Source organism: Typopeltis vanoorti, chromosome 19, assembly GCF_054136105.1.
Source record: "Typopeltis vanoorti isolate ZY-2024b chromosome 19, IOZ_Tvanoo_1.0, whole genome shotgun sequence".
NCBI lineage: Eukaryota > Metazoa > Arthropoda > Arachnida > Uropygi > Thelyphonidae > Typopeltis > Typopeltis vanoorti.
Genome location: NC_143567.1, coordinates 47518077 through 47544500, shown reverse-complemented (window position 1 = coordinate 47544500; position 26424 = coordinate 47518077). Strand labels below are relative to the sequence as shown.

Below are 26424 nucleotides of genomic sequence, written 5' to 3'. Positions count from 1 at the left end.
TTTTAAATCTCTTTGAGACCAAGTTCTCTTACAGTGCCTATTAATTATGTGTACTGTTTTTTTCCTTTTACATTCTAATATGTTAAAACTAAGAACTTTTATTTTTAATGAAATTCAGTTTGAAAATGATAACAGTAATTGAAAAATTTTTGGAAAAAAATCAGATTAAAGGATGGCACTGTTATTATTATGACAATAATATCAAAATAAAATTAAAATAATATACTGGATAACTAAAATTCAAGCTTTTTTTTTTTTTCAGTGTTTACTAATGCCTGATATACCAAAATCCTATGAAGCGTCTTCTGAAGGATTTATTCATGTTGGACCTGATTTTATAAGCATGTTATATCAGCTAACAGAAAAGTAAGAAAAGTGATTATGTATTAAAAAAAGGGTGAAATAAGTTCAGCTTTGTTATTTTTAAACATTATCCTTTCTAATCAGGGCAATGTTACAATAAGTAGTTTAAAGTCATCCATTATCCATTGAGAGTGAGTCTAAGCTGTCAATGAATCTTAAAATGCTTTCACATTTATTCTCTTTGGGGAATAAAAGGCATTGGAGGATTTTTATTTTTTTTTATAAATGTCATTTAATTATCACGTGTTCTTAACTAGTGAAGTGATTGTAAACAGAATACTTTAAACATACTTATTTTGTCTTTCTGCATCATCTTAGTCATTTTGATAAATTTTGATAAAGTTAGAGATTGGGAATCTTTATTAAAATTTAGTGATGGGAGGGGGGGGGGGGTCATCAGTTTTTATGTGGCAAGTTATATAAGGGTTGCAGCATAATGGAGCATTTATGATACTGTAGTTAAGGTTCCATTTACTGCCAGCATCGAGTGATCTCCGATTGCCATCCCAGTAAGAATTTTTTTTTAATCCCTGGTACTGTTTTATCAAAATTGCATAAAACATTACAAACAAAAATCCTTCCCTTGACTGTTACATGGTGATCAGCATTCATTTTGATGAATTACAGAGACTACTACTGTGTTAAAGAATGCTTACTTTCCTAGTGTTTCAACCTTCATATTAAGGTAATCAGCCATAGTGTGACCTAATTAATAATTTAACATAAGTGTTTGTTATGTTAAGGCTAACATCCTGGTGTGCTAATTTTAATTTAGAATGAACTCTTAGAACAAAAGGTTATATGTGTTGTCCATATTCTTGGGATTTTTAGACCATCATTATTGTTAAGATTAGAGTGATTGATTAGAATTTCACAGACCTCTTTAAATTTGCATTCATACCACATTTTGGTATGAATGCAGATTTAATGTGAATGTAATGAACAGGTGCCTTTCCACTCAGTTCTATATAGAGTATTCAGGGCATGATCAGAAAGGCCAAATTTACCATAATTATTAAATTTAATGTACCATTTATGTTCCTTTTTTAGACAGGAATTATGCAGTAAAGATGACATTAAGGTTGTATTTGTATAGCCAAGGTATTGTTTATTTTATCTGATATCCTTTTAATGTATTGAATAGCTAGTTTTATTGTAATCTAGTTATTTTTATTATTAGATGCAGACTCGTGAAAATTTTTGTCAATGATATTCTTGCTTAGCCATTTTTAGGAGTACTAATTATAATTATGGAGAAACCATCAATAGACTGAACTGTAAAACTCCATCCGACATATACTAGTTATCCCAAGATAGAGTTGTTTCATTGCCAGTCTGGTTGGCCAAGTGGTTAGCGTATCCGCTCTCCAGCCGAAGGGCTGCGGGTTCGAATCCCACTGTGGGCATGGATGTTTGTGATCGTCTGTAAAAATACTAGTGGTGGTGGTGGTCGGCGATAGATGGCGTTGGTATATATGATGAAGGTATTTGCAGTTGGTGAAGATGGAGAGTTGTACAGTAGGTGCCCTTCCTTGACGAGTCTTTGGACTCCCTGGAGGTGTTACATAATAATAATAATAATAGAGAGACTTGGAAGACCATAATTTGTAATCAATTATTAAGTTAATCTCTTTTCACATTGTATTATATTGTGAATAAACTACAATGATGACTAGTTATAATTGCTGATAATTTTTAATTCATGTTTAACCACTTGCTCATTGGAGCAAATCTTTAAAGCCCTGTTTTTTAATGTATTAATGATGCCTAGTTTTTTCATTGAATGGTGATAAGAGTTTGTGTAATATTGGGTATGTGTAGACTTACGGTAAATAGCGGAGGAAAGACTGCTGGAAGGAAGACATATGACAAGTGTATCTAGAAATGGAAGTGAATTCCATCTTTCCATTTCACTGGTGAATTGTATGTGTTTGTGTTGTTTGTTTAGGTGGCTGAGGAAGGTGTCAAGTCTGGTGGCCATGGGGCCAGATAATGAAAACAGTCAACATACCTAAGCCAGACTTTGGGTTTTAAAGTAAAGGAATCCAGAGCATGTTGCTCAAGTGTTGTGTTTTTTTTTTTATATAGGAGAGGAAATGATCTACCAACTCCTTGAGTGTTGATGCTAGATAGGTGGGGCTGTCGATACCTTCAACTATTGGTCAAAACAATATGTTCTGCTTATGAATCTTAGGCAAATCTTAACAAGCATGGTACAGAAGTAGTTTTTTTTTTTAACTGTCTGTGAGCAAGAAGTGACTGATTTCAGTAATTCTGCTGTTTTCTTTTTAATCCCATTAGTTGGGTTATATTTTGCAGGTTGATGGGTACTGTTGTCTGAGACTAATTGATTCATTTTTTTCGAGGTAAGGTCATTTTTAAAAGTATTAATATGAATTTGTTCTCTGACTATGCTATAAATAGGATAGTTTTTTTTTTCTTTCACTGGAGGTCAGGCCAGTAGAATAAAAGTTGATCAAATCATTATCACTTTGGCATATTGTTTGAAATGTAATGTAGTTTGTCTCTGTATGTGTGTGTGTGTATGTATGTATACTCTATATGACTTTAGTATGAAGGTCAAAATGTCAGGAAATTAAAGTAATTATTCTTAAAATGCTAGTAGTCTCCATAATTTATCAAAGTGAACAATTTAAATGATGAAAACCAGTTTTTATCCCATTTATATACTATTCCTATCAAAACAGAAGACATATGCAGATATAAGCAAAGCAACATGTCTTGCTTCATTGCATTATAAAATACTTTGTATAATTTCTGGTAAAAGTTAGTAATATTGTGCTTCATGATATGGAGCATTATCATGCTGAAAGGTATAAGAGCTGATACTGCAAAATTCCCACAATGTAGGACATAAACATGTCCAGAGCATTAGTGTAGGACCTACAATGATGATTCTATGCATTATACCCAGTGGACTTAATCATAGTATGAGACAAACCCATATCGTTACCTTGGTGCCTCTATGCTTTATTAGTAGGACACTTGGTAAAAAAGCATTTTCTAAGCATCTTCCATATCAAAACACATCCATTAAATGAATGCATATGCAGTATTGTCACTTCATACTACTGCTTTTCATGACTCCGCTACAGGAGTCATGAAACTATGGAGGAGGTCAGTTGATAATGTGAAAAGCTGATAGGACTTGATTTACTTGCCATGACAAAGTAGAACACACCAAACTGTACTGAATTTCAGGTTGACCTACAGCAACCAAACCACCAAATCGTCTGCCTGCACCTTCATATTGATGGGGCTGTCGGTAGCTCTGGATGTATCACTCCCTACAGGCATTTAACTGTCAGACTGTAGGATGCTATCTAAGAATGAACTAATATAGGCAAGGTAAAGATGAAGTGCTCACACTCCTTACAAGAAAAGCTGTTCAAAACATTACAGTTATATGTAAACGATGTTATATCAAGTAATGTGCTATCTGTATCTAAGTTTTAGCAGTTAGAATTGAGAAAAATAAAGATTGTTTGATATACAACAAGGTGTAAGACTAGGGTGCACACTATCCCTACTTTATTATTCATCTGTATGGATTACATTACAAAGGAAAGTGGCACTTAACCTGGTATCGAAATTGAGATATTAATCTCAGCTCTTTACTTTAGGCAGATGTTATACTCCTAAATAAATCCACTAGAAGTCTGTGGGATTCCTTAACTAAATTGAATAACTGTAACTGCAGTAAGCTGCTTCTTGAATAGAGAACATACAGAACAAGTAAAACATTTCAACTACTTATACACAGTGAAGGTGACAAATTAAAGATGGCAACAGAGTAAGTAAAGTTGGTATGGTGGGTAGTCAACTGAATAGATTTTTATGGAATAAGAAGAAATTAGTCAAAACACTACCTAGCTGTTCATTTCCCAGATTTGAATCGCATAAAACCTCTCTAGGATTACATGGATTAAAAGCTCTAGCATTCGAATTCCCCCCCCCCCAAAAAAAAAAAACACTTACAAATCTGCTGGAAGCAATCTTATTGTGAGATAATGATCCATCGATATTAAAAAAATAACCATTTGAATTGTTTATAATTTTCAATATGACTTTTTTTTTGGAATAACAGTTAAAGAGCTTTGGATTCATCCTTCAAAATTGTAGGAGGGATTTAGGACATGGATGACTATATTGAGAGTGGGAAGCAGTTTTTAACAAAAAGGCAGTAAAACTGCAAATATTGTATACTAATGAATGCATACTTTAATTCATTTTTAATCTGAACTGTGCTATTTCCTTAATAAAGTATAATAGTTTTATTTGAGAGGATATGATATAATGCTTCACAAAATCTATACTAATGAAGAGGTGTGACATATCTCATGTAACATAACATTTCTAATATGGTTCTACTTATATTCCAAAGTAGTCAGTGTGCATATTTCACCATAAGCAGCATTTTGCATTCAAGTGCAACTTATCCCAAAATATTCCCTTGAATTAGAAGGGAACTAGTGAAATAAATGTTACTTTATTCATAAAACAGTAATTAATTTCATAACTTCTTTATAATAATAGTTGGTTTTCTGTTCAGTTCTTCAATATTTTAAAGGTGTGACTGATCCAAGGATTGCTTTGTCCCGCTTATTGCAGAATAGTTACAGTAGACACTCGTTGTAGCAAGCCCCTAGGGACCAAAGAAATAGTTTGTTAAAGCAAATGCTGCAGCAGAAACTATTTTTGTTATAGTTAATTTAGGGCAGAAAAGATTTATCCATCTCATTTCTATGAAACAAAGAAAATGGCTGAAAATGTGTATAGTGACAACACAATGCTTGACAGAAACCAAACTAAGAACACAAAACAACAACATAAAGAAAAGTACAAATGCAAACAATACCGAAAAATATATAAGAAAGAACCAGAGTATGAAATTGTAAAAAGGAAAAATGCAGAATAAATATTTAAATTTGAAATGTTACTTTAGCATGAATTATTCACTTGCCAAAAATCTTCATACTGAATTAAGTATGGGCAGACTATCATTAAAATCAAAATTTTAGGTCAACAATTCTAAATCAAAATTGATTTTTTTTTTACCTTATGAATAAAAATTCTTTTAAACACACTGAGTTATCCACACAAACTTCATAACTTTTAAACTTCAAATTTTAAAAAAATAAAATAAAAATAGTATATGATGTGCCATATTTCTTTAATTTATAGTTCTAAGAGAACAGTATCAAGTTTCTGCCCACTGTAAGCTAACCAGTGCAGACTAATGTTCATCACTTGTCCTCTCATTCTTTGTAATTGGAGGTGGCCAATTATAAAGTTAACTTATTGCTGAAGATTTTAGGTTATTATTGATTTTAATGGTACAGATTACTCAAACTAAATATGTGAAATTTCAGAATAAATGACATTATTTAAGCTAATGTGGTATACCAAAATTTAAACATTAAGTATGCATTTTCATTTTTATAATTTTATACCTTTCATGTTTGTTTGTTTTTTTCCTCTCATTATGTTTGGTTACTGCCAATCTTTGTGTTCTGTCATCAGTGTACATTTCCTTTGTTTATATATATGATTCTTGCCATACATAAACATTGTGCTGTTGTCACTGTACGAATTCTTTTATCTACTGATGATGACATCATTTCCTAGGAAATTCAATGTGCAGTTATCATCAAGGTTTGAATTTGTACTGTTTGTAATAGTGAGCTTAAAATGGCATTGGTTCTATGGGACTTATTATTACCCCAAGACTTCATAGAGTCAAAGACTCATCTGGGAGGTCCTTTTATCACACATACAGCTCATCATACCATGTCTTAAACACACTCAAACTCCTTGCAGACACCACTCTCTCAGGCAAGGCATTCCAATCATTTACGACTCTGCACAAAAAAAACCTGCTTCTTACTCCCCTACTCACACCCTCTTTATACAGTTTTCTGGTTCTTCCCCCGATCTCCCACTATTTTCTGTAGAACTTCTCCAGCATTGATCCTATAACAACCCCTTACTAACTTGTAGGTCTCTATCATATTTCCCCCTCTTCCTCCTGTCCACCAGACTCTGCAAATTACATCTTCTCAATCTTTCCTCATGCTCGACATTCCAGAGGTTAGAAACTACGTTAGTCAGTCACCTTTGAACCTTTTCCAACATCTCTTCGTCCTTCTGAAAACCAGGTGATCAAATCTGGGCACAATACTCCATGTGTGGCCTAATCAAAGCCTTATACAATGGAACAAGAATCTCCCTACTTCTACAAGTCAGTGTCCTCTGCATCGTTCCCAGAAGCCTTTGTGTTGTCTTCACAATTTTGGCTATGTGTCCCCTAAATTTCAGATCCTTATCCACTATCATCCCCAAATCTCTTATTTCCTCCACATCCAACAATATATCCTCACCAAGCATAAATTCTGCATCCCATCTTTGTTTTCCAAATTTTAAAACCTTACATTTTGCAACATTGAACTCTTATCCCCATTTCCATGCCCAATCACTCAATTTATTCAAGTCTTCCTGTAAGGCCACAACATCTTCTCTTCATGGTTTGTCCAAACTTTGCATCATCCACAAACAACTGAATATCTCCATCCAAATCTTCACCAATATCATTAATTTACAAGTCAAACAGTAATGGCCCTAAAACAGACCCCTGAGGCACTCCACTAGTGACTTTCCTTTTCCTGGATATCGTTCCCCCATACACAACTTGTTGATACCTATCAGATAGCCAGTCTCCAATCCAATGCACTGATCTAATGTCCAACCCCATCTGCTCTAGTTGTGACTGTCAACTTATCATGAGGTAATCTATCAAAAGCCTTTGCAAAATCCACATATCCTTCTCCTCTGTCCAAGGAAGCAGTCACTTTATTGTAATAAATAAGCAGATTACTAAAACATGACCTCCCTTTAGCAAATCCTTGCTGTCCATCAAAGATAATACCATTGTTGTCAACCCAATTCTGGATCCTAGTTCTCACAAGTTTCTCCAACAACTTAACTACAACACCTGACACACAGATAGGCCTATAGTTTGATGCTTGAGTTCTATCACCTCCTTTATGAAGTGGCACAATCTTTCCCTCCTTCCCCTCTTTAGGAACTTGACCGAGTGCAAGACTCATATTAAAAAAATATTTATCCATCCCATTCCTATGAAACAAAGAAAATGGCCGAAAATTGTATAGTGACAACACTATGCTTAACAGAAACCAAACAAAGAACACGAAACAACCACATAAAGAAAAGTACAAATGCAAACAATACTGGAAAATATATAAGAAAGAACCAGAGTATGAAATTATAAAAAAGGAAAAATGCAGAATAAATATTTAAATTTAAAATGTTACTTTAGCATGAATTATTCACTTGCCAAAAATCTTCATACTGAATTAAGACTTAGGCTAGGACATTCCCAAAGTTCATTGTAATACATTGTTCCATTATGCTACTGTTTGCTGTTGTGCACATGCACTATGTTGCTCCAAAAATGTTTTGAAGCACCTATAATGTCTATTCTTATCAATAGACTACTTTAACAGATTCAGAATAAGTTAGGTATTGTAATCTGTACAGTTTTTTTTTTAAGCAATAGAATTATTACTATATATGGAAGATCATAGTCATATAGGTCTGTTATGAACATTAGTGATATTATTCAACAAATCTCCTTACTTTTCTATCTACCTTTTCATAGATCTAGTGAACAGTCATCCATCTTATCAGAATATTTGTCTTCTTCTATGTCAAAAATGGATTTTGTACAAAATGATATGAATGAACTGTCTCTCAAAGCCAGTCCTGAGGCAAAACCTTTTCTGGAAAATACAGGTAGTTTAAAAAAAATAAAATAAAATATTATTTTTATTAGTATGAAAAAATATTATTTGTTTCACAACTATAGTGTATATGTTATTTGAATAAGTTTTCTTTCATCTCTAGCTATGTATAACTTTGGAAGGGAGACCTTGTAAGAAATGTAGGTGTAAACATACTCCTGAATTAATTTAAAATATTATGGAAAAATTGAGAAACCAGAATCTTAATGGGCTTCGGCTAATATTAACTACACAAGTCCATTCTTTATTCTGCTGCTATTTCAGTGTGGATAAATTTTGCTTAATTAGCCTGCTTTTGTTTCAGATAAAAATTAATACAGTGGAATACTTAGAAGTTTAATTGCATACAATTTTTGCTGAAGTATCAAGGACATCTTTCGGTATGAGTTCAAAAATTAAACAAGGCACAAGTAACATAACTGGGTGCATCAATGAAAACATATTGGTCTTGGTCACATATGAAAATATGTATAACATCATGGTACACACTGCTCTAAAATCTAAATTGGTTAATCCTTAGGGACTTCCTTTCCAGGCTCTGCAAAGGACAGGCTCCCCCCCCCCCCATGCTTGTGGTCCATTATACTTTGTCTATATGGACAGATGTGCAGCTGTTCATCATGAGTAACATCTAGGACTATATTAAATTCCCCAAGTTTGAATAATATGGATTTGCAGAGCATGTCCTCTCCTTCATCCATAGAATTTTTGTGGGAAAAGAGTAAAGTTTCCTACATGAAGCTGTTTTTTTATGAGTGATTGTATTTAAAAAAAAAAAAAAGCTGTAAAACCTTGCTATCCTCCCAATCTGAATAGATCTGATGGCCTAAAGCTATCTTCATTATAGGAAATTATTGTTCTTCATACAGCTCATCCTATTTTTTTATTCACATATATAAAATCTTTATGGCTTCAGAGCAACTTTGGCGATGCTACTCTGCTTGCTTTTTTTGTTTGTTTTTCATGTTGACTGATACATTCTCATTGTTGATTCATCAGTTATATTACTTTTGTCTTAATTTTTGAACTCATACCTTTGATACTTGGCAAAATTTTGGAGAGGCAGGGGAGTGCTAGAGGAGGAGAGAATGGAAACAGTAGGAGAGACGAAATGAGAGAGAGGTATGGCAGTGCTAGAAGAGGAGAGAATGGAATGAGAGAGCGGTATGGAAGTGCTAGAAGAGGAGAAAATGGAAACAGTAGGAGAGAGGGAATGAGAGAGAGAGGTATGGGAATGAAAGAAGAGGAGAAAATGGAAACAATAGGAGAAAATGGAAACAATAGGAGAATGGTAAGAGGTATAATGTATGGGGACTCAATGATCTGTGGTGTTCAAGATAGGATGCATGAGGAGTGTTTGCCAGGAGGAACAATAGAAAAGGTGGCTTTGGCAGTTAAGAGAGGTGAAAGAGTGGATGAGATGATTGTGATGGTGGGAACAAATGACTTGAGTGGTGGTGTAAATAGGACAGCGAGAGATATGAGATTCTTGCTTGAGGTGGTACGAAAGAAGACACAGAGAGGAAAGATAGTGTGTGTGTTGCCTAGGTATGATAATGACGAACTGAGCAGAAGAGCGGTAATATTGAATGACATAATAGCTAGAATGTGTGACAAGAGAGGACTGGAATATGTGGATGCTTGGAGTGCGTTTGAGGACAGAGAGGAATTGTATGCAAGAGACCACTTACATTTGAATGAGGAAGGATGTAGGCATCTTGAGAGATTGCTGTTCTGAAAAAGTCAGTGTGTCATGGGAGGATGGTAGCAGGGGTGGCCTCTTGTGGGAATGGGTACTTGGGAGAAGGGGGACGACATCAGGTAACACTGAGCCCAGTGGAGTCTAGAGGGGATAATGCTGGTTATAGAAACAACGGCATTTATATGCTATATCCTAATGCCAGGAGTATCCGAATAAAGGAGAGGAATTGGTGGCGCAGATAGCATCAGCCTGGCCAAAAATTATTGGGATCACTGAGACGTGGTTGACAGAAGAAGATATAATAACAGGAATAGAAGTCGCTGGGTACAGCATTTTTCGGCAGGATAGGAAGGGAAAGCGTAGTGGTGGAGTACTGCTTATGATAAGTGACGACCTATGTCCTCTAGGAGTGGAGATTTTGGAAGGCAGTGACACTAATGATTTTGAAAGCATATAGTGTGAGGTAGAGGTGGGAAAGACAGGATATTTAGTGGGGTGTTGCTATAGGCCCAGGAGTACAGAGGATGGGGACCAGAAAATGTTTAGACAGTTGAGTTTAGCAAGTGCAAGAAGAATGATTGTTATGGGAGATTTTAACTACAGTAGTATAAACTGGGGAAAGGAAGATACATGTAGCAATAAGGGAATGAAATTTCTAGAATTCTTGAGGGACAAATGTCTTAGACAACATTCTTATAGAGGGAACAAGAGGTTCAAGAGTTTTGGATTTGGTTATAGCATCAGAAGAGTTGATAATAACTGAGATGACATCTCTCCCACTAGTTGGAGAGAGTGACCATATGGTTTTGACTTGGAAAATGAATAGACATGCAGGCGTATCAAAGAGACGGGAACGTATGTGAAATTATAAGGCAGGCAATTTTAATAGTTTAAGACGTCAACTTGGGGAAGTTTCATGGAGGGAGGAATTAGAAGGCTGGGATATCATTAGCGCATGGGAAATTATGAAAGAATATTTGTTAGCAGCAATGATAAGTTGTATACCACTAGTGAACAAGAGGACACAATTTGGAGTAAAGTGGATGACAAACAATATTAAACAGGAATTGCATGCGAAAAAGAGGCTGTGGAAGAGATGTAAGGAGACAGGTGAAGAGAAGATGCATGAAGAGTATAAGACACAGGCCAGAAGAGTGACTAGTATGGTAAGGAAGATGAAACTGGAATATGAGAGGAGATTAGCCCTAAGATCCAAAGAAAATCCTAGGGAATTTTTTAGATATGTGGCCAGTAGGAGGAGAAATGACTGTGGAAGAATGATATTGTGGGATAAAAATGGGAATAGAGTGACTGATGCAGAGGACAGTAGAATTGTTCAATGAACACTTTATTGGAGTATTTCATTCTGGAGGAGTCAGTTTTAATGGTAGAGGGATAGGGCAGGTTTGAGGTTTAGAGTTACAGGAGGAGAGTGTGTTTCAAATACTGAGTACTCTGGATGTGAGTAAAGCTGTGGGACTGGATGGTATTTCACGAGTTTTGAGAGAATTGTGGCATAAGGGCGGTAGCAGACTGGAAGTGTCTAATTATAGACCAGTTTGTGTGTCATCAGTAGTTAGTAAGATCTTGGAGAAAGTAGTGAAGGACCGTATACAGCATTGGGCAGATGAGGGTAATGTTATCTGTGAGAGTCAACATGGATTTGTGAAGGGGCGCTCTTGTTTTAGCAATATGCTAGCCTTTTATGATAAAGTTACAAGAGCATTAGATGAGAGAAAGGCATATACTGCCATTTTCTTAGGCTTAGCGAAGGCATTTGACAGGGTGCCACATGATAAGCTGATATTTAAGTTTCAGCATATGGGTCTGGATGTCAGATTGGTCAACTGGATTCAGGATTGGCTATCCAATAGGTATCAGAGAGTTGTGCATGGTGGGTCAGTTTCAAGGAAGCAGAGGGTTACAAGTGCGGTCCCACAGGGCTCAGTACTGGGACCTATATTGTTTAACCTTTATATCAATGACATTGTCAGTGGATTGCAAGGGGATATTCAGTTGTTTGCTGATGATGCGAAGCTGGGAAGGATTATTTGTAATAGTGCAGATGTGGCAGCACTGCAAGAGGATTTGAATAAACTAGATAGATGGGCAAATGAATGGGGGTATCGGTTTAATGCAGCAAAATGTAAGGTCTTGAGCTTTGGGAAACATTCCCAAACCTCAAGACCTGGGGTTGATGATTGATAGAAACCTGAAATTTAGGGGACAAATTGCAAATGTGGTGAAGGTAACACAGAGGATTGCTGCAATAATGAGAAGGACACTGACTGCAGAGATAAAACAGTTATCGTTTTGTTGTATAAAACCCTGATCAGACCACACTTGGACTATTGTTCTCAGATTTGGTCCCCAGGATTTGAAGGGGATAAATTAACTGTGGAAAGAGTACAAAGGCAGATAACAAAGATGGCTTCAGGACTGTACAATGATAGTTATGAGGATCGGCTGAGGGAATGTGGACTGCAGAGTTTGGTTGATAGAAGAAGGAGAGGTGATATGATTGAGACTTTTAAACTGTTGAGAGGTGGTTACAGGGTTGACACTGGGGAATTCTTTTGCTTGGTTGAACAGCGGGAAGGAGTGATGACAAGAGGCCATCCCTGGAAGTTACGAGAGGAAACTGTGAGCAATAGGGTGAGGAGTGGTTTCTTTGCATGGAGGGTAGTTGAACCATGGAATGCATTGCCTGATGGAGTGGTGAGAGCAAGAACGGTCAATGAGTTCAAGGAGTGGTATGATAGACTTTGTGTTTTTTAGGGGGGGGGCCTCCCCTCGATGAGTCTTTTGACTCCATAGAGGCCTGAATAATAATAATAATTTTATGCAATTAGACATTCCAACATAATGTTATGTTGAATTAATTTTGTTTTAAATGATCTTTCTCTTATGCTGTTATTTTTGTGTTGTTCCAAAAGTGGGCTAGTAGTTGTACTTAAGTTGGTCTTTCTATTTAAATATTTTTGTGAAGCTTCTGTTGTGAAAAAATTCGTCATTTGTAACATTTGAATTAAAAAAAAAAAAGTGCATCATTAAAGCATATATGATCTCTAAGGATAATAGCTATGTCAAGATTTTTATTAGTTTCCACTTAATATTTAAGTGAATATTTAATATTTAAAAAAAAATTGCTGCAATAATATGGTAACAAACCATTTTGCTACTTAAATATTAAGTTTACTATAATTTTAGATTTTGGCTATTGAAATATGGAAATTAAGTATATAAATAATAGAATATATAAGGATCATGTGATGGGAGGCAGTCTAACATTATTTATAATAAAAGGGAAATAGTGTTCTTGTTTTCATCCTTATTTTACTCAAGCAAACAAGTTTGTGTGTGACATATCTTCATTCTAGGCTACCATTTATAAAGCACTTACTTCGTATCAAGTTGCCTTTGTATTCCATAATTCACAAGGACAGGCACTTCATTCTTCATCATGTATAATGTTATATATTATGGTGAGAGTCACTGTCTAACTGGTTTTGACCGTAATTGAGCTCTCATTATTGAAAGGTAGAACTTTGAAGATATCTAGAACTAATGTAGGGGTAGAAATCATTTCTATATTTAAGTAGCAAAATGGTTTGTTACCATATTATTGCAGCAATTTTTTTTTCTTGAGACGAAAAAGAAATTATACTTGACAAGAAATTCTTGCTTTTTTCCTTCCAAAGTACTCTAATAATATGGTGACATACTATTTTGATTTGTGTATATGGAAATACAATTTCTGCTATTGAGTTAGCTCTAAATATCTTTGTGGTTCTGTTCTAGATTAAAAAGCAAAGTATTTGGCAATGGAGCACTTCCCTTTGTTAATAACAGCTAAGCTTAAAGAGATAAAATTATATTGTAGTTTAGTTTAGTGTAGTTTCACTCGGGATTTAAAAGAAGAACATCTGTTCTTGAAGGACGATGAAACAACAAACAAATTGCAATGTACTGTGTGTCGTTTGGTTTTTTCAATTGAACATGGATGCAGTTCTGAAATAAAACAGCATTTTACAAAGCAAAAACATAAATTGGTAGCCGCTGCTTGCAGTTCAAGTCAAGATGTTACATCATTTTTCACGAAAAATTCAAAAGGGAAATTAACTGATGAAAGTAAATGTCTTGAAGCTCAAGGTTTGTTTGCATTTCATGCAGCAAAACATAACCTTTTTTGAGATCATTGGACTGCACCTCTGCAATAATGAGAAATTTATTTCAAAAGAAATTTACATGTAGGCGCACAAAGTGCCAATCAATTTTTAGTGAATATCCTGGCATCTTATGCAATGCGAGAAATAGCAATTAAATTGAAACAAGCCAAATATGTGTTAGTTATGGTAGACACATCAAACCACAGAGATTTGAAGTTGGTGCCTGTTCTTGTTAGGTACTTCATCCCGAATAAAGGTATTCAGGTTAAAGTGATAGATTTTCAGAACATAACAGGCACAGCAAAACTGCTTGCAAATCATATATTGGAAATTTTGCAGAAACAGCAACTGACTGAGAAAATTTTTGCATTTTCTGCAGATAACTGCAACACCAACTTCGGTGGATACGAACGAGATGGTTCCGATAATGTATTCTCAAGACTCAACAAAGAATTAAAAATGAACATTCATACTATTGGCTGTGCTGCTCATGTTGTTCATAATGGTGTACAGACAAGTGCTGATTTTTTGCTTACTGATATTGAAACAATTGTAAATAAAATATTTCATCATTTACACCATGAGAGTGGAGGAATTGAAGAATTTTTGCACATTTACAGAAATTTAATATGAGCTTGTTCTAGGTAGTGTACAAAAAAACAAGATGATTATCATTACTACCAGCTGTGAATAGGATTATTGACATGTATGATGGACTCAGATCTTACTTTTTATCACAAGATAAATGCCCTACATTGTTGAAATCATGTTTCAGTAACCAACAATCAATACTTTGGCTCCATATCATGCAAAGCCAAATAGAAAGGGAAAATATTTTGACAACTGAAGTGGTAGAAGAATTGGAATTGCTCAGACAGAAAATTACAAATAGGAAAGCTGAGAACTTTCAAACATTTAAAATGTCATCAATTATTTCAGAGTTCAAAGATGAGGGCATCTTTGATGAAAACGAATATTTAGACACTACAAATTTATTTTTATTAATATTATTTCCTTGAATATTTCAGCAAATGGACTTATCATTTCCAGCCATTGAAAGCATTTCACTGGATTAAGTTGCAAACTCCACTAACTTGGACTGAAGTTGCAAGCAGCCTAAAAGCAATCAGTGATGTTGATAGCAAAATATTCAATTTTGTTGATGAAGATGAATTATTTGATGAAGTCAGTCATATAAATAATGTTGTGAACTCCAAGGTGGAAGAATGGAAGTACACAAATACTGAAGTGGACAAAAAGTGGTGTGATGTGTTTAAGGTGCTCAAAGAAAAAAATCATCCACTACAAAACATACTGCCAGTTGTTGCATTTGTTATACAATACCAGGAACAAACACAGTTGTAGAGAGAATTTTTTCTCTCATGAGTTCTTTATGGTCTGATGAAAAGAACTGCTTCAACACTAAGACTGAAAGCAGTAATTGTGATCAAGACACACTTTGTCATTTCGTGTATTGACTTTTATCAGTGCATCTTGAAAGAACCAACACTTTTGGAAGAAATAATGTCTTCACATAAATATAATAATGCTGGTACTCCATAATTATAATGACACTTCAGTCCTGTGTACTGTACTTATAATTATATGGTATTCCATTTTTATTTAGAATATACCAGAAGTGTCTCATTTTTGTTCCTTTTTTTTAATTGCTAAAAAATTCAAAATATCCCCTTTTTGTTTTGAAAATCTGGTCACCCTAGTGTAGCGATACATATCAAATAAAAACATGAATAACTGAAAATGAAAATACCAATGCGAAAAAGATATGTCATAAACATAAAAAGATCCTATTCACTCTAGTTGCAGTTCTAGTTTTCACCGATTAAAAATGACCAAAATTGGTTTGGATGGTAACCCATCATAACACATAGCTTTCTACATGCCCAAAAAAAGGAGTGGGGTGCATTATGAAATATTTTTAGCAAATATTCTGCTAGTATATTCTTGTGGTAATGTAACCCATCAAATGTAATAGTGTTGATAAACAGATCAATGCATTCAATTTAGGGAATACAAACAGTACCCCTTGAGAGTACGTATCAGGAAATTGTTTTTTTTTTTTTTTTTTTTTTTTTTTTTTGCACCCAAGTGCCTTTTTCATAAAATATTTTAATTTAATAATTACTTTTTTAAAGTTCTGTTTTAGCATTCCTGTTATTCACTTTACATGTACTGCAAAAATTTTAGCAGTACATGTAAAGATGTGAGACATAAAATTATTACTGCAGGTAGTAATTTATTCAGTTACAATTTGTTCAGTTCAGTTAAAATTACAAATAGAGATCATCCAAATGGCACAGCAGTGAGGACAGCATGAACTGTTAATATTTTAGACAGCAGATGAGGGAAGAACTCAAAACTGGAATTTGGCATCCTGCATGCTCTGTTGTCCACTGTAGGAACATCATAGACTTGGTGTTACTTTATTCTGTGGTCAATACAGAAAATTTTCATGACCCTGCAAAGATGTGATTAAGCACAACTATCACTTCATTAGAACTGCTGTTCACCTATGAAAATACTGGTTGACAGTTTTGTTGAGGTTCGTTGGCATGTTGTCAATGAATGCAGAAATGTAACAGAGAATAAGAATGAGACAGGATATTTAGTGGGTTTGTTGCTACAAACCAAGGAGCACAGAGGATGGGGAACGGAGATGTTTAGACAGTTGAGCTTCGTAAGTGCAAGAAGAATGATTGTTAAGGGAGATTTTAACTATAGCAGTATAAACTGGGGAGAGGAAAATGCATATAACAATAAGGGAATGGAATTTCTAGAATTCTTGAGGGACAAATGTCTTAGGCAACATGTAATAGAGAGAACAAGAGGTTCAAGAGTTTTGGATTTGGTCATAGCATCAGAAGAGCTGATAATAACTGAGATGACATCTCTCCCACCACTTGGAGAGAATGACCATGTGATTTTGACTTGGAAGATGAATGGACATGCAGGAGTATCAAAGAGATGAGAATGTATGTGGAATTATAAGGCAGGTGATTATAATAGTCTTAGATATCAACGTCAGGAAGTTTCGTGGAGGAAGGAATTGGAAGGCTGGGATTACATTAATGCTTGGGAAATTGTGAAGGAATATTTGTTAGCAGCAATAGTAAGCTGTATTCCACAAGTGAAGAAGAGGACACAATTTGGTGTAAAGTGGATGACAAACAATATTAAACAGGAACTGCATGTGAAAAAGAGGCTATGGAAGAGATATAAGGAGACAGGTGAAGAGAAGATGCATGAAGAGTATAAGACACAGGCCAGGAGAGCGACTAGTATGGTAAGGAAGGCAAAACTGGAATATGAGAAGAGATTGCCCCTAAGATCCAAAGAAAATCCTAGGGAATTTTTTAGCTAGGTGGCCAGAAGGAGGAGAAATTATTGTAGAAGATATTTTGGGATAAAAATGGGAATAGAGTGACTGATGCAGAGAACATAGTGGAATTGTTCAATGAATACTTTATCGGAGTATTTTATCCTGGAGTAGTAAATTTTAATACTAGAGGGCAGGTTTAGAGGTGCAGGAGGAGAGTGTGTTCCAATTACTGAATACTCTGGATATCAGTAAAGCTGTGGGACTGGATTGTATTTTGCTATGAGTTTTGAGAGAATGTCCTAAAGAACTGACAGCTCTTTTGACCTGGCTTTTCAATGAAAGTCTGGCTACGGGAAAGGTGCCCAGGGAATGGAAGGAAGGTGAGGTAGTGCCATTGCGTAACAGCAGTAGCAGACTGGAAGTGTCTAATTATAGGCCAGTTTGTGTGTCATCAGTAGTTAAGATCTTGGAAAAATTAGTGAGCGACCGTATACAGCATTGGCCAGATGATGCTAATGTTATCTGTGAGCATCAACATGGATTTGTTAAGGGGTGCTCTTGTTTTAGTAATATGATTGCCTTTTATAATAAAGTTACAAGAGCAGTTAATGAGGGAAAGGCATATACTGCTTTTCTTGGATTTAGCGAAGGCATTTGACAGGGTGCCACATGATAAGATGATATTTAAGTTGCAGCAAAATGGGTTTGGATGTCAGGTTGGTCAACTGGATTCACGATTGGCTGTCCAATGGGTATCAGAGAGTTGTGTATGGTGGGGTAGTATCAAGTAGGCAGAAAGTTACAAGTGGGGGTCCCACAGGGCTAAGTACTGGGATCTATATTGTTTAACCTTTATATCAAATGACATTGTCAGTTGTTTGCAAATAATGTGAAGCTGGGAAAGGTTATTAGTAATAGTGCAGATGTGGTAGCCCTGCAAGAGGATTTGAATAAACTAGATAGATGGGCAAATGAATGGGGGTGTCGGTTTAATGCAGCAAAATGTAATGTCTTGAAGTTCGGGACACATTGATGGGACACTTCATACTCTATTGGAGAAGTCGTACTGGAGGAAGTAGGGGAGGCAAGATCTGGAGTTGATGATTGATAGAAACCTGAAATTCAGGGGACATATTGCAAAGGTGGTGAAGATAACTCAGAGAATTGCTACAATACTGAGAAGGACGATGACTTGCAAAGATAAAAGAGTTATCATTCCGTTGTATAAGACCCTGATCAGATCACACTTAGATTATTGTTGTCAAATTTGGTCCCCAGGATTTGAAGGGGATAAATTAACTGTGGAAAGTGTACAGAGGTAGATAAAAAAGATGGTTTCAGGACTGTACAATGTTAGTTACGAGGTTTGGTTAAGGGAATGTGGACTGCAGAGTTTGGTAAATAGAAGGAGAGGTGATATGATTGAGACTTTTAAACTGTTGAGAGGTGGTTACAGGGTTGACACTGGGGAGTTCTTTGCTTGGTTGAACAGTGGGAAGGAGAGATGACAAGTGGCCATCCCTGGAAGTTGCAAAAGGAAGCTGTGAGCAAGAGGGTGAGAAGTGGTTTCTTTGCATGGAGGGCAGTTCAACCACTCTCCAAGGAAATTTAGCAGGTAATTGCCATTGTTATTAGCTTTGCTGTTTTCTCCAAATTTTCCCCAAACATTTCTATATGTCTGGTATTCGTTTCCTAACCTGCTGTTCAGATCTCCAACAAGGACCAATGTTTCCTTTTTCATTGTGTCAGCTGCCTTGTCAAATACCTCAAAAAATTCCTCTGTTTCTTCCTTAATAGAACTTTCTGTGGGATCATTGCAAAAATAAGTCTCACTGTCCAGTTCCCCATTCTTGATTTCTGCCCGTATCACTCTACTTGGCCTGCCATTCAAGATTATCCTTATATTTAGTGTTGTATAAAAATTTGCATTTGTGTACAACAACACCTTTGTTTTCAATATTTGATTTTTATGTACATGGTAGATCAGGGGTTCCTAACCTTTTTGGTCCCTGTACCTCCCTTGACTTTTAGTAAATTATCTGGTACCCCCTAGTCATTATAATAAGAAATAAATTCTTAAGTTTACCATACAGATTCAAAGAATATAAGAAATAAACAGTTAATTAAGTGTTCGTAAAAGCTTTATTTAGTAAATGAATCAATTACATTATCATAAAATTGTAAAATCTGTATTAAACCGCAGTAAAATCGACTAGTGAGACCCTTGCTTCTGTTTCTTATCCACCAACAGTTTTATTCTTGGTACAGTTTTTGAAATAGATACCTGCATATCATGTTCAGGCTCCAGTTTATTTCTTGTTTTGGACTTGATTGAAAACAGAACTGAGAATCCTGATTCACATAGATAAGTTGTTATGAATGGAATTATAGTCATGTAAGTACGTTTGGTGAACACGGGATATGCTTCTCCAAGTGTCCTCCAAAAAATTTTGTAATTTCATTGATTGGAATTCAGTTCGGAGTTTCTTGTTATTGCAGAGATCAATTAGCTCGTCTTTCACTGGTCGTTGTCACTGATTTTTTCTAAATCAATATGAAAAGAGTTACGTATCCAGACGTCATTCATTTGGTCAGGAGGAATTATTCTTGCAAGTGCCTCTTTCAAAGTTTTTAAATGCAATATAATGCTATCACAAACTTCCTGTTTTTAGTTCATATGCCGGATCTGAAGTGATTTCATCAAGAGATTTGAAATTGGCAAAGTTACCTAACTCCACTCTTCTTCCCTGGAGAGTTCAATTTTTCTTGAAACGATTATATCTTTTCTTCAGCCTCCACAAGAATGACATCTGCACCTTGCAGTGAAGTGTTCACAGAATTAAGAATTCCAAATACATCAGAAAGATAAGCCAGAGAAATCTCAAAGTTTGGATCTTTGAAATATTAAGCAAAAGCAGATTCTTTTTCGAATCTGCTAAAACATTTCCTCTGGATAACCATCGTACTTCTGTGTGAAGCAGCAATATGATATGATCTGCTCCATCCTCTTCACACAAAGATTTAAACACACGGTGATTCAATGCTTTTGCTTTGATAAAATTCACAACTTGAACAATGACATCCAAAAACGGCTTTCAAATCATGTGGAAGTGTTTTAGATGCTAAAGCATACCGGTGAAGGATGCAATGGCTTGTAAAAATATTTGGGTTGATTTCTTTAACTAAAGCGGTGAAACCTGATTTTTTCCCCAACATAGCGGGAGAACTGTCAGAACTAATTCCCATGAAAGGCCATTTGAATATCAAAAAAATCATTCACCAAATTCATAATGTTCACTGCCCTTGTTGTTTCTTTCAAGGGTTTATAAAAAAGAAATTCCTCTTTTATTTCATTCTGATGTATATATCTAATAAAAACAAGAAGCTGTGCATAGTTAGAGACATCAGTTGATTCATCCAACTGTAAACTAATTCTTGCCAGACTTTTCTTGATTTCTTCCACTACCTACACGTATGTCTTCTGACATTTCTCGAATCCGATCACAAATTGTATTATTTGATAATGGTATTTGTGCAATTTTCTTTTTTGTTTCTTTACCACACATCAACTCAACCATGTCCATAGCACACGGCTTCACTAATGTCTCAGCAATTGTATGTAGTTTCTTTTCTTTTGCGACCCTCAATGATACGCAATAACTGGCTTCCGGTGCTGGCTTCTTCGGGGTAATAAATCCATGGTCATAAAGTGTGATATTCTTACTAAATCATGCTCGTTTTATTCTAAATGAGGATTCTGACTCGTTAGAATTTTCGGGATGAACATTCTGAATATGCTCTCTCAATTTTGATGGCTTCATACTGCCATTGCTGAATATCTTGGAGCAAATGAAGCACTGCGGCTTTTGTGCACCTTCTTTGTCAAGCACAAAAATAAAACCATATTGCACATATGAATCTTGGTAACAACATTTCTAAGGCATGGTCATGCCTTGGGTCTGCAAAAAATAATATTTTTTTTGTACATAAATCCTGATCTAACCTTTCATTTTAAAAATAAGCTAAAAAATAAATAATATTTTAATGTATTTAAATCTTGATCTATCCTTTCATTTTTAGAATAGGCTAAAAATAAACTATACGCTACTTACAATTAGATTAAAATTTAGTCAGCAAAAGTGAAGTCGGCAAAAGTAATTTAGCTAACTTATGTTTATCACTAAAACGTGTGTACTGTGAGCATGTCGAAATGAAGCAGTTTGAGTGTGTACCATATAGTACATCACGCGCATCCGCAGGAGGTGCAGATTCTGCAGAGGCGAGCCTCAAGGGAACGCCGATCTGGCAATTTCACTATCTTAAATCTTAATCAGGCATTTTGAGTTATTGGACCCTGCAGCGGGGAAAAAAGTCTATGCAACCTCACTGTGTTCGTGTCGGAAAAGAGACCTGAAATGTTGCTGGTGTGGCTGACAGACAGTACCAACATGGAATAACCCGGAAATGTTGATAACATAACTATTTTTGGAATATATGAATAGCATGATATACTTATTTACCTGCTATTCACCGTACCCCCCAGACAAGCTTCCTGTACCCCCTGGGGGTATGGGTACCCCAGGTTGGGAACCCATGTGGTAGATAATGATTAACTAACCCCCTTATTGGATAATATGTATGGTTCATTGAATTAGACGTTTCTTACTAGATTTGCCATTTTTTGTTTTGTGTAGGATTGTAATGTGCAGCTTTGACTGAAGAGTATCATACAGTACATATGTACTATAGCAAATACTACTATAATTAAATGATGCTTTGTTTTGAGCTAAAACATCTCAACCTAAGTCCTATAAAAGTAATAGTCACTATTTTAGTGACTATTGCAAACGTCAAGTTAAAATCTTCACAATAGTGAACTTAATTTCCTCGCAAATGTCACAGTCAGTAGACAAAGGAAATGGCAGAAAATCATTCATTGACAGACGATAGGAAATTACTGAAATCAGAACAGGAAAAAAATAGAAGGAATACAATACAAATGACTGGCAGTAACCAAATATAAAGAACACAAAACAACACTTGAAAAATAATTTGTATAGCATAAGTGAAAGGGATATTTACCTTTGGGCTATTACAGAATAGTTATTAATGTAACAAAATTTAATATAAATTCTTTCTCCCATCTAGCTCATTGTCTATTTGGCTAAGTTCATAGTGCCTTTCCTCTCCATTCAGTCAAATCCCACTATTGTTTTGTCAATATCTAGTTGAGAGATGAATTTCATTGCCTAGTGTGAAATCACACTACCCAGCTTAGCTTGAAAAAACGTTCCATGTATGGTTACGATTTTCAAAGTATTTAACTCTATCACGTGGCTCTTTATGATCTACCAGGAAAAAATAAACGTAAAGAGAAGACAAAAAAAAGGAGCAAAATAGAGAGAGAGAAACAGGGTTAATTAAAATTTACTGTAATGAAAAGAATTTAATTCAAAACACATTAACTGAAGTTTACTTTGAACAATTAGAATAATTTTTAAGTCGGAACACAATAATTTTAGTTACTTATTTACTAGTAGAGGCCTTCCTTGTATCCATTTTCTTAATAAGCTCCTTAAGATTAGGTGTGTAATTAGTCAAAGGTTGCGGCTCTTCTAAGTCGCACTGGAATTATTTTGGCTCCAAGAGGACGCGTAATTGGCTACCCGTGGTCTATAATCTTGTATATTAAACAAACAAACAAAAAATAAAAAGTAAACAACTCTTTGCACTTCAGTTGCAGCACACAAAGCTTACCTTCTTTCCGCCAATTAAACTGTACTCATCTGACCACCAGACCAGAAATTATCAATGTCTTCAGAATTCACTATTTTGAACTTAAAAGAATATGGGAGTGATATGCATTATATCTCATGCCCCTATTTCTGAAGAAGAGCTTGTTAATCTAATGATTAAAATACATGAGTATTAAAAATTACACATATAGTACCAAAAAAGTAAAGCATTACTTTTGTTGCCTAATTTCATGATAGTTAGCCATTTGGTGATTTAATTGACTGAGTGAATGCTCTCCCTCTGATGTGTTATAGGTTCAAACCATGTTTTTAAGTGCTAGATAATTTCATTCCTTGATTGAGAGGTTTGTTTGCTCTTTAGGACAGGGTTTCTGGATTATATAACTCTTGCCTACCCATGATGCTAATACTAACTTACCTATGTTCAAAACCTTGTACTTGTGTAATTTGTGTTTGATGTTTCTGATAATAATGGCAGGCCACCAGAAGACAGAAAGAAAGAGACTGTTATAGGGGTGATTCTAGTCACTGACTGGAGGATTTTTTTCTATATCTTTTTTTTCAGCTGATTCCTGAGTTTATCTCCTGCAAGGATAAGTAAGGTTTTTTCCTCTCAGAATCTCAAGTTGTTAACCTAGCATCTCTGGAAAAAGTCAACCATAGACCTTACACTCTTTCAGACAATACAAGTGTTAGGGTTTAAGATCATGAAGTGGAGGTAGTTCTTGCTGAACTCTTTCCCAATGCCTTGAAAATCATTGATAGACATGAGCTGAGCTATTTGTGACACCTGAAGCTTGGACTTGCTACTTGCTGATTTCTAAAAGTTATGGCTAAAAGAGATCTGCCTATTTTCTTCAAGGAATAAAAAGACACAAGATTTTAAAAAAATATTTTTGGGGTTTACAGTCTTTTGTGGTGATATAGTATTCTCATGAAGTTACAATTCAACTGTAAAAATTCCTATTTAATACAGAGTAAATACTTACATGTACTCTGTGTGAAACATGATTATAATATCTTGGTTCTTATGTCAGGATGCATTATACGAAGTGGAGATGAGAGGAAAGATTACAATTTTTAATAATGTTAGGCTCACTTTCAAGAAGCATAACTTCCAGTGATTAAATAATATCAAATAATTATAAATGTTCTTTAACATTTAAAAAAAAAGCATTAGTACAATAAATAGTGAATATATGGTAATAATGTACCTGAATTTTTATTGTGAGCTAATCAAAAGTGTAATAATCATAACATAAGATAAATTTCTGTTCCAAATATTATAGTCGACTCTCAGTGTAGCATGACATAATAAACTTGCACACTAAGTGCCAAAAAGTACACCTGCTATTCTAAAGGAAAATTCACTCAGAAAACTATAAACTACTCTTGTGAGTTTACTGTAGTGAGGATCAATTATGTTGTGTGAAAGGCATAAAAATAAATCAGTACAAGTTAACAAAACTAGTTCAATATAAATTGTAGTATATATTATTTATAGATAATTAATTTATGCAACATAATAATAGTTACAGTTTTTGTCTTTTGTAACTATAATTTGCATGTTGCATTGGAACTGTCTGAAGGATTAAAATAGTTGTGAATTATAAAGTTATTATTATTATTATTTGACACCTCCAGGGAGTCCAAAGACTCATCGAGGGAGGGCACCTGCTCTACAACTCTGTCTTCACCACTCAATTAACCAACTGACCGAATTTAATTCCTTAAATTCTTTAAATCTGTGAGAGAATAAGCAAATCCCATTTTGTTTTTAATAAAAATAGAACATTAATCTGTGCATTTAATTTTTAATATTTCATGTATAATTACTTTAAAAAATTTTAAAAAATATAAATGCTATGAAAATCAGGTGTAATTCATGTAGACTTTATCTTTAATTAACTACTTCACAGTGAAATTCTATTTTTCATTTTGAAGGACCATCAGAAACTAAAAAGCTAAATCAGGCGGCACATGAAGTATCCCAGATAGAAGAAGGAACTTTTTTGACATGCTGCTGGTATGTGTGTATATATATATATGTGTGTGTGTGTGTGTGTGTGTGTGTAAAAGTTCTTATATTTTCTCCATAAATATAGGGTAGCCCATAAATTATGGAACATTCTGTAGAAAGGGCTAACCTTTGTGAAGCTGTAAATGGAAGGCATTTAAATGTGATTTTTCATAAGTAATAAAAAAAATCTTTTGGGGGACCAACAGGGCCATAAGGGGCAATCATCTTGATTGTAAGGGAAGTGGCACTCCCATGGACCCCTAGCTGGATCTATCCTCTCCTTCTTCTACTTTGAGGAAGACCCACTTACTTTAATCTTTCCTATAAGGCCTTATCAGCCAACTCTTCTTACTTTATGACCCTTGTGCTATTAGAGTACTCGAGGGCCATGGGGTCTTTTCATTTCTGGCCTTACAACTATGTCCTCTCTATAAACCTTACTATATTTCTTCTATAATCTACCCTTTCCCCTTCAATATACCCTATTCCTCCTATGGGTTTAAATTCGGAAGAAGGCGAGTTCAGAAGCCTTAAGGTAGCAGCCCTACCACTGAACTATTCCATCGTCAGGCTAGTCCCCTGACGTGGAGAACATAACCATACTTGTAAGCTGACAGAAAAAGATAATCGGTTTGAATCTATGGGAAACGACCCTGGAATGGAAAAGGGAAAACGAAAATGGAAACGACAAAATATAATACACATAGCAAACTGGAATGTAAGAGGAATAACATATAAAGAAATAGAATTAGACCAGTTATTAAATGAAAGAAATTTTAAAATACCAGTAATCACTGAAACAAAAAAGAAATTAAAAGGAACTATGAGAACTGAAAATTTTAATGTGATATACAGTGGAGTCGACAGAGACCAAAGAGCACAAGCAGGAGTCATGATTTGGATTCATAACTCCCTTTCAAAACAGTTAAAACATTATAAATTATGGAATGAAAGAATAATAGAAGCTAGAATAAAAATAGATAGAGGCTATTTAACAATAATTGGTTTATATGCCCCAGAAGAAGGAAAAGAACAGGATAATATTGATTTTTACAATCAGCTACAAAACATATATAATAAAATAAATAAAAATGATTACATAATTTTAGCAGGAGACTTAAATGAACGAATTGGAAACACGAAAATTAATAATAATATAGGAATACATGGAGAACACACTCTAAACAGAAATGGTAAAAAATTGATTAACTTTGTAGTTTATAATAACCCAAA

At 34.9% G+C, this 26424-nt stretch overlaps 1 protein-coding gene across 2 annotated transcripts in view; it reads left to right on the top strand.

The window, feature by feature from the left end:
- LOC150096071 (uncharacterized) overlaps window positions 1-26424 on the top strand; it is a 229974-nt gene that overhangs the window by 146891 nt on the left and 56659 nt on the right. The window contains exons 14-16 of one of the 2 annotated variants that reach the window (XM_090409309.1): window positions 263-366; window positions 8063-8196; window positions 25116-25197. In XM_090409309.1, the coding sequence (XP_090265435.1) occupies window positions 263-366; window positions 8063-8196; window positions 25116-25197 (320 nt within the window). The remainder of the gene's footprint in view (window positions 1-262; window positions 367-8062; window positions 8197-25115; window positions 25198-26424) is intronic. The other variant, XM_090409310.1, reaches the window with a different exon arrangement.